At 39.1% G+C, this 19,834-nt stretch overlaps 1 protein-coding gene across 6 annotated transcripts in view; it reads right to left on the reverse strand.

The window, feature by feature from the left end:
* Positions 1–19,834, reverse strand: part of TSNAX (translin associated factor X) — a 58,413-nt gene that overhangs the window by 5,492 nt on the left and 33,087 nt on the right. For all 6 annotated transcript variants that reach the window (XM_065680284.1, XM_065680279.1, XM_065680280.1 and 3 more), the window contains 2 exons: positions 16,374–16,488; positions 14,586–14,716 (listed from right to left, as the gene is read on the reverse strand). In XM_065680284.1, coding sequence (XP_065536356.1) covers positions 14,586–14,716; positions 16,374–16,488 — 246 coding nt within the window. The remainder of the gene's footprint in view (positions 1–14,585; positions 14,717–16,373; positions 16,489–19,834) is intronic.

A 19,834-nucleotide genomic window follows, 5' to 3' on the forward strand; every position in this document is an offset into this window, starting at 1 on the left:
AAGCTGAGTGGTGCAGTTGACAAGCCTGAGGGGTGGGACGCCATCCAAAAGGACCTGGGCAGACTCAAGAAGTGGGACTATGTTTAACAAGGTTCAACAAGGGCAAGTGCAGAATCCTGCATGTGGGTCAAAGCACTCCCCAGTTTCAATACAGACTGGAGGATGAAGGCATTGAGAGCAGCCCAGAGGAGAAGGACTTAGCAGTACTGCTGGATGAAAATCTGGACATGAGCAGCAGTGTGTGCTTGCAGCCAAGAAAGCCAACTGTATCCTGGGCTGCATCAAAAGGAGCGTGACAACAGGTCAAGGGAGATTGATTCTGCTCTGCTTTTGTGATATCCCACTTGAAGTACTGTGTTCAGCTCTGGAGTCATGGACCTGTTGGAGCACACCCAGAGGAGAGCCACAGAAATAATCACAGGGCCTGGAGTACCTCTCCTGTGAAGACAGGTTGAGACAGTTGGGCTTTTTCAGCCTGGAGAAGAGAAGGCTCTCGGGAGTCCTTATTGCAGCCTTACAGTACCTGAAAGGGGCCTACAAGGAAGATGGGGACAAATATTTTAATAGGGCCTGTTGCATGAGGATGAGGGGTAATGGTTTGAAACTAAAAGAGGGTACACTTAGACTAGATATAAGGAAGACATTTTTTACAGTGAGGGTGGGGAAACACTGGAGCAGGTTGCTCAGATTGGTGGTGGATGTGCCATCCCTAGAAACATTCAAGGCTGGGCTGGATGTGCTTCTGAGCAACCTGATCCAGTTGAAGGTATCCCTGCTTATTGTGGGGGGGGCTGGACTAGATGGCCTTGGAAGGTCTGTTCCGATGCAAACAGAGCTTTTAAAAGACAGCATTTGTATGATGGAGAGTGTAGATTAGTATTTCACAAGTCCACAAAGGCACAATGCAAAGAACAAGACTGCAGATAAATGAAAAGCAGGGCAGATCACCTACCAAAAACCAGTCATTTCCAAAGAAATTTCCTTTGTCTCACCTTAATAGCAACAGTAGATAATTGTTAAAAATGGAATTTCCCACTTCTCTATTTTGTGGTAATTAGTGAGCAGACTCCTTAAAACATGCAGGTTAGAACTTAAACTCTAAAAGCAAAGGATTCAGGGGAACACAAGGAGTTCGTGTGTTGGCAAGGAAATAAAAGATGGGATAACAAACGTAGCTTGTACCAGATCTGTATGCCATCTGCAGCCACCTGTCACAATTACCTCTCACTACCTACTTGGCAGATGGTGATTTTCTGTATGCATTACTGCAAAGGTGAGATCTAAGAAAGAGTCTGAATGTTCAGACAGCAATTTCACAGGTTGTCAGATTTTCCTTATGTGCAGAGAGCAGATCTGGGGAAAGCATGTGGGAAAACTTTGTAAGCAGAAAGCTGAAGTTGGCACTGTCGGTGGAAAAAAAGCAGAACCAAACCTGGAACAAACAGCCAGGGTAGGACTAAGCTAAAAAAAAGTTCTGAAGACAAAATCAATGTATGTGGATCCCTGACCTATGGACAGAGATAGTGCCAAAGGAGCATATTAAAGGAACAGACTGCAACATGACAGATATGACTCTAACAGAACCATTCTATGGTGATGGTGTCACTTCAAGAGAAGCAAAGAGGTGATGCTGTCAGATCATGCTGCAAGGATTAGACAACAGTTTTGCCAGCGTGAAAAGTGAGAAAATGTGGACACACCCAGAGGTACCAGAAGCAGAATCCTGGTACCATTAAAATAATCTTAAAATCCTCAGCTGGCCTCTACAGGGCCAGGACCTCATCATATGGAGATACGCAAGAGGCAGCAAACTTAGACACCATCTGGATCAAAGAAAAAGTCTAAATCAAAGAGAATACAGATTTGAATAACAGATGACGGTTGAAATACCCCCAAAAACTGGAGGTAACCTCAAGGGAAAATTCAATCGTAGGAGACTTTCCAAATCACAGTAACATGAGAAGTGACCTGCATGTTCTCCTTTTACATATGTATTTGCAAGGTGAGCAGGGGCAATTCAGAATGGCAGTTCAGCCTGCACCCTTCATGCTTCCATACAGCAGCATTTGGAAAAGGTGAATAAACATCCAGCAACCAAAGCCATGCTCAGCACTGCTGATCACAAATCAGAACACACACAAGGAGCTGCAAGGCCCATTAAACACAATTATTTTAAAAACTGAATCCAGATAAAGCATTCAGGGCACAAGCAATAGAAGAATACTAGATAAAAGCTACTCAGGATCTAAGTTAAATAACTCCAGAAGTTGCAGAGAGGTCGATTTCATCACCTTTCCTGACTTAATCCTCTGATGTGACGTAACCAGTAATCCATTATGAAATTCTGGCTTTTTCTGTGCATAAGCTGTAATCTACCAGACACAGTGGCACTCGACAACATCTATGAGAAACCCTCTGCTATCTGTGAAGAGGACTATCACATATGAATAATCGATTTTGGCATTTTCTCAGGTTCTCAGAGATCAAATCAGCTTTCCAACTTTTTGGTAAAGAGTTCACTTGATCAATCAGAACTTCCATTTTCAGCTCACTCCACTTTAATGCTTCTCCACACATTTTGTCCTTTTCCAGGGCATAAGTTTTGCCTTTTTTTAGGTATTTTATTATAGAGGCATACTTGTATGCACACATACATAAGCGTATTTTTACTTCCTTCTGCTGTCCCGCTGTAGCTGTCATATTCCACTCATCTCCTCACTCCCATTTAATACCATGTGAATGTTGCACACACGGTCTGGTGTGTCATTTACTGTCACCATTTCACAATGTGGAATTTGTCCCCTACTATTTCCAAGCAAGCCTTACAAAACCTCATTTAAAGTTGTTCCCATTACAGCCTGGCAACAAATCCTGGTAATAACTACTCTGCAAAAAAACATTCATATTTGACTTCTCCCCTTCTCCCCCTTTTAAAGCCCTCCTTCTAGAAGTAGCTACAACATGACACTTCAGTGACCCAAGACCTTGAAATAAGGTGTTCTCACGTGTAGGTAGAAGGATGTTTAAACATATTATGTTTTAGCTTAATGGTAGGACATCCGCTATTTTCAGCAAACAATCCCCAAGGTGAAAAAACCCATCCCATTTCACTACACCATCCAACAATACCTTTCCCCTTATGCTCTTGTTTTGGATTTATTCCAAAACTGGCTTATTTATGGATTGCACTGCCAGTAATGGAATAGTTTGCAAGACTGCCTTTTATGTATTTTTTTCTAGTACACAGACCAAAAATCCCAATTAAAAGCAGTGCGTTATTTCTACCAGCACTTCTTAAAATTACAGATGTAAGGTAACGAGTGCTTAAGTATTCCGGTATTTTACTACATTTACCAGACGTAAATGGCTTGTACTAGTGACAAGTTACAGTGTCTCAGTGTAAGGGAGTCCTACATTTTGAGAGCTTATTTTAACTAAAAAGTTACACTGAGGTATCTTCTGAGCACATGTTGTCTATAAAGGAGGTTTTGTGCCTGAAATTTTGTGCATTTTTGACAGCTGTATCCGCTGATGTTCAAGACATTTACCCTAATCTCCACATGCAAGCTCTGAGAAAGTACTGTTAAGCCACTTCTTGAAGAACCTTAGCAAGAAATCAGGTTTCTTTGAAAAAACGAATCATTGGGGCATTCAATCCAAGAGTCAAATGAATGCATGAGTTAGGAAAAGTTAACCCAGAGTGAGGGATGAAACAAGAGGTGAAAGTTTCCTCCTAAATTTTTGCTTACCTAATTCCCTCCTTTAAAGTATCTGTTCAATAGTTAAAATACGGTTTAAAATGGATTTCATACCTTTCAGTTCTTGACGTTGCCAATGCCAATGCTACCTGCCATCTTCCCAAATAAGGTGCTTCTCCCTATTTCTTCCCAAACTCATTTTCCTTCTATCCCTTTGTCCTCTTTCCTTCCTCTTTCTCTGTATCTTTTTGGTCACAGAGCAGCCTGTGCTGATGGTTAGGACATAAGCAATGACAGCCTATGTTCTTTTACCCTCCTAAACCATGCAGCAGGTAACACAGGCCAACAGCAGCCACTAGAAAAATAGTAGGAAAATACACACAGCAAGTTTCTTCCAGGATCACTATATGAAGGGTGGGGCACATTTACAGGGCAAGTCATGTTAAACTACCCCCTTGCAAATTCATTGCAAAATCAAGAGCACAGCCACAGATCTATCTTATCATCATGTTTAGGCTGGCAAGTTACAGTCTCATTAAAGAAACCCAAACAAACCACTAAAAACCATGCAACCCCCCCAAAACCCAGGGGAAAAAAAAAAAAAAAATCATATTCTTGTGGAAATCCCACAGAGAAACCAAAGTTAAACTGGAAAGCTGCTTTTACTAAGCTCTGCAGGATATCGGGGGGATGGCAGACTTGAATATCCCACTTCTACAAGCATATTGATCAATGAAGTGGAGAACTAGTAAAATAATCAGAAAACTAACCTGATACATCAACAGAGACAAATATAAGCAGTAAGTTTAAAAGCATTAATACACAAACTAAATCATTCTGCTTCAGAGTTAGCATCCTATTAGGATGAAACCGACAATTCACAGCTCGGTCTTTTCCATTACAGTTCTCTCCAGACTTGGCAATGATTCCTTAATTCACAAGTCTCTTTCCATGCACAAGTGATAAAAACTTAAGTAATTAAACTTAACAATCAACCTGCTTTGTTGATTGTCAGCATGAAGTCAAAGGTTAATTTTATACTGAAAGAGCTTCAAACCAGCTATCCTCAGAGACAGGTGTGCTCTGGACATCCTGTTGTGAAAGTTGCTTGAAAGAATAATTTGATAAAACTGAATTGATAAAATGGGACTCACAAACACAAATAAAAGCACTAGATCAAATGTCCATAAAACACTACAAACTGGGGGGGAGGGAAAGGTAAAGGGAGAGGGAGAGAGAGAATCTTGTTTCTATTCACAGAGTAATACTTCAAAAGCTGCGTCAGTACAGCAGGTAGGGTTATGAGTAGTCTGAATTTTTAAGGGAACTGTGGAAAGAAAAAACACAGCTAAGTTCATATCTACACAAATTGCACAATCTTCTCAATCCATTTTTGGAACTATTTTAGTGATCAGTACAAACACAAATGTGCATATGTCAGAAAAACTTAGTTTAAATAACCCTGAACTGATTATGAATGGAAAATAAATTTTCAGAAGCATATCACATCTAGCAGTGATTTGTCTAAACTGCTTTAATATTATATCAATAATTAAGTTGATGCAAATTTCTACTATTAAGCCCTGAATGCTTTATTCATCACTCAATTGCTGCTTGGCACATCCATGATCACCAAGAAGCTCTGCTCCCTTCTAGCTGCCTGTGTTGAACTGACGCATTTCAGATACTGTAGTGTTAATATCGTTTGCACTTTGCTTAAAGGTGAATACACACCAACTTTAGAGAAAATGGTAACCTCAAATTAGTCAGTTTCCTCAGTAACTAGAGCAACAAATAGAGGTCCCCTATTTAATAGGCACAGATGCCTGTGAGAGTTTAGTTATTTCCCCAACGAGGCACAAAACCCCTGCAGTAAACAGCAAAGAATATTTTAATCTCTCAGTGCAGAGAACAGTATTATCAACCCTTTTTGTTACTGTTATTAGAAATATGAGTACATATGAGAAATGCTAGGGTTAATTTGCAGGTGACTCATTTTGCTTCTACTTGAAGACCTGAGGGATGTATCATGGCTACTTTTGTAACCAAGTTTATTGTTCTGAAGGAGTTGTTCTGTGTAGGAGTTCTGTTTATTCATCCCCCAATGTAGTAATTCTGAAGTGCAGCCTATGTTCTACAGAAGCTCTTAAAAAACAAGCAAAAAAACCCCCAAACTATTCCTGTGAGTAGTCTTCCCCTTCTCTTTGACTCCCTCCAATTGCCCTGATATTTGATAAGAGTTTTAAAAGTCATTCATCTAGATGGCAAATTTTACACTATTAACAGTGTACATTCGAGGGCAAGTGTTCAAGATACCAAAGAGAGGAAGCTCTGACTCAGCCAGGAAGTTCAATGATCAAAGAAGGAAGGGCAGCTAACACAACACAGCTTCTTCAGTTCAAACCCCAGTGAAAGTTCTCCTCAAGATGTTTCCATTCAACAGCCCCAGCTCACTAGCACGCCAGAAGCACCAGTGGTGGACAATTTATCTTCATAAATGTAAATCTGGTGAGATAGTAAAAGAAGCACATCACTACTCACCAAACCCCATTTCTCACCACATGATGGCAAAACAAAAACCTCATCACCATGGGCTATACTAGTTGTTTCCTGGAATGCAGTTCCTCTATGACACATTCTCCTGTGTGCTTTTTAAGCAAACAAACAAACAAAAAAAGATTCAAAGATTTTTTGCTTGGTCTTCTCTCATGTTCCACCTGTGCTTGCTTCCTGTAAAGGCTGGAGAGCTCTGGTCTGTGAATGACTGCTGAGGGGGCTCGAAAAAATTCCTGAGCCAGAGCACAAGGACTCCTCCATTTGCTAACTATGAAATGAATTAACAGACAATGTCACTAGTTTCATACTGTGATGTAAATAACTGCAGTATTTGCCATAATAGTTCTGCAGGACTTTAAAACAGTCAGGTCTTAACTGGAAAACTTCAGTAGGAAAGGACAATCCTTGTTTGGCCCAATTCACAGCACACATCTTAAAGACTGTAAAAGGTTATCTTATGGATTTATGCTGCCCTGGCTGCTGCTGAATCTACAACTTCTGCTGAACTCAACAGCTCATTCAGTGATCAGCTGATAATCAATGCTCACACAGTGAATGCCCTGCTTGGTCATGTCTCAATTCACATTCACTCTCCCAGGGTTGTTTTAAGTTTTTGTGTCTGGTCATACAAACTCTGCAGCAGAAAGTAAGAAGTTCTGCAGTTGCTGATTTTTCACATTCCCTGGAAGAACCTAGAAAAAAGGCATGAACCAGAAATAATGAAAGGGCAGTAAAATGCAACAAGCTGAAGGTATCAAGTTTCACATAAGCAACTTGCGCTGAAGAAAATCAGTTTGACAAAGTCTGTTGGCGCACTTGGTGACGTGAGTACACCAGAGAAACAGAGAAAGTAGCAAAACACAGAAACAAAGAAATTAATTAAATTATATCTGATAAATACTAGTTTATTCACTGCAAATTATGTTAATTTTCCAGTATAATCGGGAAACTTTGTTTCCATTTCTGGCATTTTACCTCTCACCCACAACAGCAAAGAGATTAATTCTTCAGTCACATCCTGTTCCTGTGTTACTATGTTTTCTCACCATCTTGCAGAAACCTGATTGCTTCCTTCATGGATAGCTTTCCTTTCAAGTTTTAGGTGTGTATTCAAGTCTTTCCCTGGGTGAGACATTCACAATTAATGATACCTTCCTTATGCAGTAGAAAAGCTTTTCCTTTGTATGGCAAACCTATAATTAAATATGCCGCCTATTTTTATCAATTTTTAAACCTTCTTACAGAAAAAAATGTCCTAGTTCTACTGTTCCTGATGTACAGAATAGTTCATTACCTCCGTATTATTTCAGAAATACACAGGTGTCTACAAATAAAAAGGTATCTAGCACTGCTTGAGTCTTCACTGTTCTTTCCATTTCACGACTAAAAAAGTTAAGAACATAAAAATGCCGTAACACAAATCATTACGTGGATAATCCCTTTAGTTGGTGTTCTGACTAAAATCCTTCATACAATACCACAAAAAACCTCAATATTACTTAAATAATCAAATTACTTAAATTTGTCCTGCTTGGACGGACTTCACGCATCTCCAGTGTGTTTCTTACGGCATCATGTATGGTGGTCCAACATACTGTAGTTAAAAAACAGTATTCTAGTACAACTGAACTATTTTTCATCCATGCAGATTTATATGGCTGTGTTCAACCCAGCAACGCAGCCTGTTGCAGTATGATTATACATGCTTGAAGTGACACTAAATGGCATAAGGCAGGAGACAGAAATAAGCTCCATTATATCATTCTCTCGGAACAGAAATAGTGCCTGCACAAGATAAATTATGTGTGAGACTGCGTCAATGCTGAACTTTTACACAGAATTCCCCACATCATCAGCAGCAGAAGCAGTCACAGAGCAATAGTTTTGACAAGGTGCTGACATTTTACAGTCTCGTCATCTAATCCTATTGAGAGCAAGTGCAGACATGATAAAGAGCTAATGAGCTTCTCTGTGCACACCACTCCACTCACCACTGCTGCTAGCTCAGGCACACAGCAAACAGAAAGGTCAGCCAACAATGCTCTAGTTGCATCTACTATCATCATCCTACACCACACTACTGAAGAAGCCCCAGAAGACTTATGGGCTCCTCATTGCACATTTTGTCTATCAGTTGTGAAGATAATACCACACCTAGCTCCTAGCAGAATCTAATGACCTCATTGTAAAAACATCAACACATCGTTAAAACCATCACTCCAAGAGGTTTTTCGGTCAGGCTGTGTGTTACAGATATAACATATATATAAAAAAAATAAATAAAAAATAGCTTAACCCCTCAAAAACCTTAGAATTCTCTCACATGTCCTTATTAAGGGACAAAAAAAACCTTAAGTCTCCAAATAGCTAGAGATTTCATTTTTTAAAAAATCATGTTAAAAAGGTACTCCACTCAATCCCACACAATGCCAACCTATAATGTAAGCCTTATGTTTCCTTCTGTATTACACGAGGTTTGCATATATGCAGCGCAAATTTAGAATATGCGTAGAGTAATTCATGATTAAATCCTAACATAGAATCACAGAATCAACTATGCTGGGAAAGACCTTTATCAAATCCAACCCTTAGCCTAGCACTGCCAAGTCCACCACTTTACTATGTCCCGAAGTACCACATCTACACATATTTTAAATACATCCAGGGATGCTGACTCCACCACTTGCTTAGGCAGCCTATGCCAGTGCTTGACAACCCATTTGGTGAAGAAGTGTTTCATAATATCCAATCTAAAACTCCTTTGGCACAACTTGAGACCATTTCCTCTTTCCTATCACTTCTTACTTGGGAGAAGAGACTGACACCCACCTCACTACAACCTCCCTTCAGGCAGTTGTAGAGACTGGTAAGGTCTCCCCTGAGCCTCCTTTTCTGCAGACTAAACAACCCCAGTTCCCTCAACCATTCCTCGTAAAACTCGTGCTCTGGACCCTTCACCAGCTTTGTTGCCCTTCTTTGGATACACTCCAGCACCTCAACGTCTGTCTTGCAGTGAAGGGCCCAAAACACAGTATTAGAGGTGCAGCCTCACCAGTGCCGAGTACAGGGGAATGATCCCTTCCCTAGGCCTGCTGGCCACACTATTTCTGATACAGGCCAGGATGCTGCTGGCCTTCTTGGCCACCTGGGCACAAGCTGGCTCATGTTCAGGCAGATGCCGACCAACACCCCCTGATTCTTTTCCTCTGGGCAGCTCTCCAGCCACTCTTCCCTAAGCCTGTACAGGACCCACCACATGTTGTAGGCTTGTATGTATCTTGTCTTTAAGGCTCATACAGAGCTTTCCTGTATACTACTGATATTTTCCTTAGGATTTTAAATATACATATATAAATACCCAAACACACATATATACATACATAAAATCGTGAACATTTTTTTTCCTCCCCTTCATAAATTCATACCATGTTTTTCAGTCCCTTTCTTGCACAGCGTCTCACAATTTTAAAGGAACCGTACACATTTCCTCACAGGATATATAAGGTATACACTGCAAAGTGGGGCAAAGGAGCAGGAATTCTATATTACAAATACTAAAGCTTTTAAAATATCAACAAAGCATAACATTCTAACATAACAAATGAAGTGCTCTGCATTAAAAAAAGACTTCATTATTTCAGTATCTCTTTGTTTGCTTGTTTAATCATCCCCTGGGACAATCTGTACTGTTAAGAAACGTGTAGAAAACAGTCATCAGTTTTTGTTGTTGTTCAATTAGTGCTATACTCAGTGTTTGAGCTCATGCAAGTGTCCTTTGGGGAAATGTCCTGCGTGCCATTAGCACTATTCTTAATGAGGGAAAGCATGAAAACTCCTTTAGTGCTCTGCCAGAATTGTTTTATCTTCAAGTCAAAAGAACAACTGCTTGGAGTAACCCCAAAAAAAGCATTTAACAATTACAAGTGGCAAACAATATTCCCAAGCATTATACTCATAGCACTCTTCTATTTATAGGCTAATAGTTATTATACTGAATAAAATACGTATTAGGCAGCTTTATTATGCAGACAGTCATGATTCCCCAGTTACAGCTGCTATGATGGTTTCATTATAAGCCGTTTTGATCCCTTTTACTCTTTCTGTGAGAGGCAGGGTGGGGAACAGGAGGATGTTTCATGTTTGGTTTCAAGACAAAGGAGAATATTTTTAGGAAGTTTGAGGTTAATTGGACATGCTGCTTTTGAGATATGGGACACAGGCGTTTCTTTATTCTTTTTTTGAAGAAAAAAAGTAGTTTAATGGCATGTTTTTGTTCATAAAAAACTTTTTAACTAGTTCTCCAGAATATCTTTAAAATACCAAATCAGAATTGAAAACTAGGTGAAAGGAAGTTCAAAACTTACAGCTCTAGGAAATACATAACAGACAAAAGATCTAGCACTTTTCCTAGCTACATTTATTTTCTAAAAGGCATACAAGCTTTTTCCACTATAAGAAAAGCAAAGCTACAATTAAAGAACACTAGACTTAAAACCAAAACTAAACCAAACATTCTTTAACTCTTACCACTGTTTCCCTTCTAATTACTTAATTCTTCCTAAAATGTGGGGGGCAGGGAGAATAAAGCATTCTCTCTTGCAGTTGCTCTTTAACTGTTCTCTCATTCTTCATGTTTCTAGTTTTTCTGTCTCTGCTTCAGAATCCTGACATCAAGCATCTTCACATCTCTCATACCTCCTTGATCCCAGCTTCAGCACGATCAAGACCTACAAGTCTTTAAGCCTGCATATTCCTATTTTTTGCCACCCCAATGACTAGCTGGATAGCAGAGAATTTAATGAACAAAGTAAGAGTAAAGTTCTGGCTAAAAGTTCACATTTCATACTTGTCACACATACAAGCTCATTTAAACAATGTGTAAAAGCATTTCCTGTATTCTCAGGGACACACACTTACGTTCTGACACATACCCTTGCAAAACAATGGACATCAGCTGGCACAAACTCCCTTCATAGAAGAGCATCATGTAGAAGAGCTAGAATTTAAGCAAACACTGTGGATGACCTACAGAAATAGGATGAAGGCATCTTATTTCAGTTGGATTTTATATGCAGTCTTCGAAATGAGGCAACAACTGCCTAATTACAGAAAACAATGGGGAGATCTCAGAGCCAGGCAGCATTATATAACCAATGACATTCCACTGACTTGCCACTTACTCATGTCACTCGAAAAGAACAAAAAGGTAGAAGTACAGCTATTCCCAGTTCTAACTCTAGAAATGCAACGGGGGCTGCATATTTGTGTCTTTTTAGTTCTGTCCAAAAAACCACAAAGTTCAGGCATTTGTTTGAGACACTCCACACCTAACTTCTGGAAAGATGAGCAGCAGTCTACTTCTTTCTCCTTATTACTTAATATACTAATAACTCTTTGCTTTCCTTTTTTTTTTCATCTAGAAAGGTCAGTAAGATTCATTCTCTTAAGTTGTCTTAAGACTGTGGTAAGAAAATTCTTAAACTCTATGACAGTCTTGCTCCAAGCCTCACGCAACTGTTAGGGATGTGCTCTCGTGGATATAACTGCATGCAGCTATGAAGGATGTGAAGGTCCTTGAACGGGTCTAGAGGAGGGCAACAAAGCTGGTGGAAGGGCTGGAAGAAATGTCCTGTGAGGAGCTGCTAAGGACTTTGGGCTTGTCTAGTTTGGAGAGGAGAAGGCCGAGGGGCAACCTCATTGCTTTCTACAGCTTCCTGAGGAGGAGAATTGGAGAAGGAGGTACTGACCTCTTCTCCCTGTGATCCAGTGATAGGACACACAGGAATGGTTTAAAGCTGCACCAGGGGAGGTTTCGACTGGTCATTAGGAAGCATTCCTTTAATGATAAGGTGGTCAAACACTGGAACAGGCTTCCTCGACAGATGATCAATGCCGCAACTTGTCAGCGTTTAAGAAGCATTTGGACAGTGCCCTTAATAACACGCTTTAATTTTGTCAGCCCTGAACTGGTGAGACAGTTGGACTATGTGATCATTGTAGGTCCCTTACATCTGAAATAGTCTATTCTACTCTAAATAGCTTTGCAGCTGTGGAAGCATTGAGTCATCATACACCTGCAGTAGGCCTCTAACTTCCTATACTAGAGGTCTGTAATAACCTGGCCTGCTCTACAATGGACAAAAACGTTTTAGTCATTTTAAGAGGCAGAGATTTAAAACACTGAAGGAAAGTTTTAGAAAAGCTGAATTGTTTCAGACTGCATACTTTCAGTCATTTTCTAAAGAGTTTATTCAGGTCCATTTTGATATTACAGGTATCTTCATGCAAGTCAAAGATTGATTATGCAGGAGAGTCAGTGTAGCTAACTATGTAGGAATATTTACCAACCACACAAGGCAAACCTGAATGAAAATGTTTTCATTAATTTTGTTACTCTTAGGCTGCTTTGGCTAGCTTCAGTTTACATATCTTTAATATAAAAATTATAAATATAACTTTTCAGGTTAGAAAATATATATTTTTTAAAAAACAAACCCAGCAATTTATTTTTTAACTCAAGAGGAGGGAATCTGGACAATCTGGAGGTAGAAACTTAGCATCAGGTTTGCCCACTTACTTTATAAGACATGGGTACACACTGCACAGTAGGTTTTCATATGTTTGCTACGTAGGCAGACATAGTCTATTACATCTGAGATGAATGCAAGCTATTTCCAGGTAAGCTGGCCCTCAGCAAAAATAGAGATAGGTATGCCTCTTTGAATTTACCCACACAAATCCATGTACTAAGAAAACAGAGACAACTCAGGTGAAGCAGCTGATACAGGGTAACCGGTTACCACATACAATTTTGCTCACATGGCAAAGCTGACAACTTGCATCATGAGGTCTCACCAAGATTCATGGGGTAGCAGACCTCAAACGCTGCTGTTCTATAGATAGCATTATACGACTCGCACAAGACTACAAACTTTAGGGATTATTCAGACAAGGTTTACAAGTTTCAGCAAAGCTTTCAAAAAGATCTGTTCATAACACTAAATGCAAGGATTTTCAGCTTTTATAAGCAGTACTTAGAATGAAAATCAAAACACATTTTCAGCATGTCAAGATACTCACAATATACTTGGACTAGGATTGCTCATGGTTTGAGGCCATAACAGCATCAGAGTTTTGAATTATCTCTTTCTTTTCACTTCCTCATTACAGTACCACGCTATATATAGCAGCAAGACGCACACAGTTTAAGTGGCTCTTTAAGAGCAACTACTTGCATTTCATTTGAACAACCCAATGCACCACAGGTAAGAGAACTGTGGAACTGAATTAGAGCTATGAAGACCAGCATGGCAAGATCTTTCTGGTTCAGAAGTGCCCAAAACAAGCTTTCACTTAAGAGCTGTCTCACTCTTAACCAACTTATGTTTGTGTAAAATGGAAGTTAACCTGCACACTGTCTTGTAAACTACATAGATATATTTGCTGCTGATTTATCAAATCAATCCTATGGACATATTTAAACAAATCATTCAAGTACAAATCTTCAGGTCTCCTCAGCTGAAGAAGTCTTGCCTAAACAAGGAAAGATATATAGGAGTCCAGTATGTTTAAAATAAGACTGATAAACACAAGACACTTTTATGCATGGACAAGATGTCAAAGAAGCAATTACATATTTTACTTACGTGTTGCTGAAAACAAGATATTACAATTTTAGGTAGAATTCAGATTGTCAGAATAGATTCAGCAAAGAAATATGATTTGACAGCAAGAGTCATGAAAGCACTGGGATTTAGTATCTCAAGGATGTTAGTAAAGGCTGCTGTTTACAGAGAGGAGCAGAAAAAGATGTGATTGAAACAGTATAAACTCAGATTTAATGCTTGCAACACAGAAGCAGAAGCACATTCTGAGTCTTTAGAAGGAAGAAAATGCTAATCTAAGGATTTTAATTCATGAACTTTATCAACCCAAAACGCGATCATTTCACAAGATAGTCACTCCCACTCTCCTCCCAGACACTATTACCCTTCAGGTGCGGTAAATACTCCTAACTCAGAGGAGAACAGCCAGTACATTTGTTAGAACTACTCCCCCTAACTTCAGTTACAGTCTGGGTCCAAATTTCTCCAAATGTAGTCTCCAATTTAAATCTTTGTTTAACTGCAATGATAAGCTGACTGAAGGGCAATAGCCTCTCTAATACCAAAGCCAATTTTGCTAACAACAAAGATTAATCTGCGTCCTGATTTATAAGCATAGAAATGTGATACATTCAGACCTTGCAGCATGAAGAGGAACCACTCCTACATAAAGGTAAACTAAGCTTAATGCCAAATCGCATACTTTCCCTATTTTAAAATAATATACCTGGAGATATAGCTCTGTGGAACTGATATACATCTTCTCCAATCAGTTCTTGTGCAACCTGCTTAATCTTCCGTCGGACAGCATCTAGTTTTAATTCAGATTCATTTAATATTTCTTCCCCATTGGGAGCACTGCAATCACAAAAGATAAACTGAAAGAGCAGCTTTCAGAAAATGAGCGAACAGTTAAAAAAAGTATTACATGTTTTCTTTTACTAACCAATACATTTTCAATGGCTTCAGGAAAAAGCAAAGCTGATAGTGGAATGAGAAACAGTTTAACTTCCATTAATACCTACCGCAGATGGCGAAAATCTGTACATTCTTACCAGGAAAATTATCACCCAGCTACACAGTTCTGGTAGCATGATGTTTATTCCAGATGATAATTTTAATTATTGTTTAAGTAAGAACAATGAGAAACATGTGCAAAGGCTTCAAAAAAGTATTCCAGAAAACCAGCAGTATTTGCAGAAGCCCTTCAACCTCTTAAAAAATAAATCAACATTTTGCAGTACACAACCATATTGCAAAATATAATGCATGACCTACTTCTATGTGTGATTTTTTTAATTTTGGGGTTTTTTAGGAAGTAATTATGGACTATACTGTTCAGGATCAGCTCAAATATTTGATTCATACTCACAATATATACTTGGCATTTAAAGTTTAATTTATCTCCTTTTCTTTAAACTTCCCCCCACCACCACTGAATAATCTATATGGTATATTAGTTTACAGTCTGTTTAAGGAACTACTGTTAGACTGGTCTCAAAAAAAGTTTTAACAGCAAACAGTAAAGTTTACTGAAAGTAAAGCCACAATAATAGTGAAGAGCAAAGAAGGAAATAAAAATACAGCACAGAAAGCTTCCACTCTCACAAAACCAGGAATATCTTACAAAACAGGAATCTGGAATTCGGAGTAAAGAGGAGTATTTTTTATGTTTCTTTCCTCTATCAGTTCCCTGCTACCTAGCCCCTGCAGCGGGAGCAGCTATTTACAGTCAAGGTTGTAGCGCTTACTGGAATTGTCACAATGCCTCTTTGAGAACAAGCCCAAATTAAAAAGAGGATAACTTCGTAACACCTATTTATAACTGTTACTACTATGGTAACTATAAATAGTTACTAATACAGCAGAATGCACTGATAAGTAAGAAAAGATAACTAGAAATATAAGGGTTGGAGAGAACTGCTATAATACATAAGACCACTGTTTGACACATAGAGTTAAGGATTTTATACAGCAGGCTATGCAAAGCTTCAGATTTTCCTGTATTTCTTCTAGTTTGTCTGTGGCTTCCAAAGACTGCTTGGAGGCTCATAAGAACACAAAACATATAGAAGCTCAAAACTTCACACAAAAGCCTCTTAGGCTGCAGAAGTAAACAGAACCCAGGTTACCTCCTCTTTGGATTGATGACCTAGGGTGGGGCTGCAGCAATCAAAATGGTGAAGTAACCGCAGAGGCAACTAACCTGAAGGAAGGGTGCATGGTTTTCTCTCCCAGTTTGCTGAAAGCTGGAAAGGCTTCTTAAGCTGTTACACTCTACTACTCTGATCCTGTTTAACACATCAGTAAAACCAACCGAGAAACCTGAACCTGCATCTTTCATTCTCTAACTGGAGTGTGCATTCACTAGTTCCCATCTACCCAAAATGATGTTTATGGGAAGTTAATTAAATTCCTCTCAACAGAACAGTGCAGCTATTAATCACAAATACTGAGAACACTGCAAGGCAGTTTCTAGGTTTCTGTGAACACTTTAATGCTCGATATTACTCACCTGATAAACCTGTGGAGCAGAAATATTGTTCTTTTGCTTTCAATAGTTATATCACGACTGAGCTTCACAAGCCGTTCGTATTTATCATGCCTCGTGTCAAGCTCCAGCTGAAATGCTGCAGAAGCAACCATAACAGGAACAAGCCTGGTTATCACATGTATATACCACAGGGGAAGAGCAGACAGCCTGTGCTACAGTAACTGCTTATAGACCCCAGCCCCACCAGCCTTTACCCCTCTTCCCCCTGGTTGCCTTTTCACAGGATGGGTAGCACGGCTGCTCCTGTGTGCGGCATGGCTACAGAAGCCACCACTGCCAGAACTGCAAAACTCAGCATTAATATTACTTTTGCTGAATAAGTCAGGTTTAAATATACATCAACTCTGATGATGCTTTAAGACAGCCCAAACAATTTTAGGGTAAAATACTTGTTCTACCTAGTAAATCTATTCTGTGATACTGCTGGTCAGGAAACTGACTTAAATTTTCACCCAAATTCAGAAAGATAAATTAAAAAATAGAACCCTACAATCATTAGTAAATAAGATTCATCAGTCCTTAAAACCAAACAAACAAACAAGGCATTTGACCAAGGCACATACACTGTTAAAATGCACCATTTAGTAAAAAGAAAGGTTGCATTTTACATCCCAACTAGACCTGGTCAAAAGTCGAATACATTAATATCCGTAAGAACTAAAGGTTCTAAAGGTACTAAAGCAAAGCAAGATCAAAAATAAGATTTCTGACTTACTGATGTAAATTCTGTCTAACCACAATGAACACAAAGAACAGAGTATGTGTATCTGGTTATCACAGTCAAACATGAATGTTTCACAGATACCATTAACATATAGACAATTACTCCACTAAATAAACCATTAATAGATACTTAGAAGAAATCTAACACATTTCTACATAACTGTCTGAGGTGTTAAAGCGTTTCTATGAGAAGATGGTGAAATGGAGCTAAGAGGCTGAATTTTTAAAGGGTCTGACAAGAGAGTATCCTTTAGAACAAGCACAGCAGTTTGCTGACAAGAAAAGTTTAGATAATGCTACAAAAGTAACAGTATATCTCATTACTTTGATAAAAACTTGGTTTCTCTTATTTTATTCTATACTCCCCAATCTTCTTCTGAAACTCCAAGTCACAAATGCTCCTACTGATCTTTTAAGTCTTTCACATGTCTGATTAGTACCTCTCTTCTAAATTCTGAGAGTCAAGTCCATCACTTAATTGTCATCAAGAAGAAATTTTCCCTCAGATCATTGTGGCAGAACTTGAGGGAGGGTGACTGGTACTTTCCTTTGTAGAATGCCATATAGAACATGTGCAGTGACCATTTGCAAATTTCATCTACCAGGACATTCACTATTCCGAGGATCTACAAGATTACCAATGACCCCAATCCCTTCTGGACAGCTTTGGCTTTTAGACTTCTGTGTTAGATTTTAAACCTGTTAGGGACTACTAGGAACCAGTTTGTGACTTGAAGTAAAGCACTGACAAATATAGTAATCTTTAGCCTAAAGGGATGTAAAAAAGCATACTGTACTGTTGCCTAAAACTGCAAAGGACTAGAACTCAGTGGATTCTCCAGGCTAACACATTGAGACCACACAGCCATTTCCTCCACACATTTCACTTTAATGTTCATTCTATCACTGAAAGCAAAGACTCAGACTCTATTGCTTTTGGTCATGCAGATTCAGACCATTAAAAATGACACTTGGTAAATCTTAACCTTACAAACGAAGATACTATCCACCCTCTGTATCACTGAGTTGTCATATTTAAAATGTATTATGCAAAAAATGTGTAACTGAATACTCTTGGGTTTTCATTAATTATTATTACAGAAGACAATTTCTCATTAATTTTTTAGGCATCTTTGGTGCCAACAGATAACTATGTCAATTCAAGTACAACACTCTGCCAAGGAGATAAAAAACAGCAAAACGTGTATAACCATTTAATGCTACACATTATGTTGCTTAGATTGAAACAACATACACAGAAATAGTCCGCCACTCCAGATCACCTTACACAGCTGGCTAAATTATAAGCCACCTGGAACACACCTCTTCTTAAATCTTATGTCTGACGTGGAGACAAAGACTACCATTGTCTCCACCTGGGGCTTAGAAGCACTACTGTAATAGAAAGAGTGGATGTCTGAAAAGATGAATATATCATGTCCCTTACATCATTTCTGAAATGAGCCAAATGCTGCTGATTGGATCTCATGTGAAAGGAGGGAAACAAGTGTTTTGAATCTGAACTAATGGCAACCTCATGATAAATCAATATGCTTAAGGGTGAAAAATTAAAGTACAGTTGCTCTACTCAATTCAAGCACAAGTGTACGTGCATTACCCAGTATAAGAGTTCAGGGGTCAAAGTTAACAATCTGCAGAGCTGATTTACACAGGAAAAAGAAGAAATATCTGTTTTAAAGAAAGCAAGGGAATTACATGATGTTGAAGGGACCATCTAGAACAGCCATCCGACTCTAACTCCTTCACTCTCCTTAGCTTCACAGAAAATAGTCAGGATGGGTAAAATTTTACACCAATAATTAATCTGTTCCCTTCCTTCTTCTGTCAAGACTTCTTATTTATGAAGTTCAGCTTTGCCTGCTTATGGCTTGTCTAATAAGAAATTTCAACTAAATTTACTGGAGTTTAAATCTGGTTTTGTGCAAAACCCTATAAAAACAGTTTGGTTGGAGGGAAGTTTACATTTGCTTATTTAAAGAAACTTAAATACAAGCTAATTTATAAATGCACACAATTTGAACTAAGTGTCTACACATAGGTCTGCATTAGTGTCCTGGGTTCAGCAGTAGCAGTCATTTTTCTCCTTCTTAGTAGCTGGTGCAGTGCTGTGTTTTTGACTTTCGGCCCAGGAACAGTCCTGATAACACCAGTGCTTTTAGTTGCTGCTCAGTAACGCTGACTTTGACCAAGGACTTTCTGAGTCTCATGCTCTGCCAGGGAGGAGGGGAAGCCAGGAGGAAGCAGAAACAAGACACCTAACCCAAATTAGCCAAAGAGGTACCCCTACCACAGCATGTCATGCCCACTATATAAACCGGGGGAGTTACCCAGAACGGCTAGATCACTGCTCAGGTCGGGCTGCATATCAGTCAGCGGGTGTTGAGGTGTTGTATTCTCTTCCCTTGTTACTTCCCTTATCATTATTATTATTGGTGGTAGCAGTAGTGATTTGTGTTATACCTTAGTTACTGGGCTGTTCTTATCTCAACCTGTGGGAGTTACATTCTTTTGATTCTCCTCCCCATCCCTCCGGGAGTGGGGGGAAGGAAGGAGGGGGAGTGAGAGAGCAGCTGCATGGCTGACTGACTTTAAACCACAACAAGTAGTTAGCTGAACTCTTATTTTTAAAAAGTGCATGTATGTACAGCTACCAACTCACAAATCAATGCGTGCAGACC

Source organism: Lathamus discolor, chromosome 5, assembly GCF_037157495.1.
Source record: "Lathamus discolor isolate bLatDis1 chromosome 5, bLatDis1.hap1, whole genome shotgun sequence".
In the NCBI taxonomy this organism is placed as follows: domain Eukaryota; kingdom Metazoa; phylum Chordata; class Aves; order Psittaciformes; family Psittacidae; genus Lathamus; species Lathamus discolor.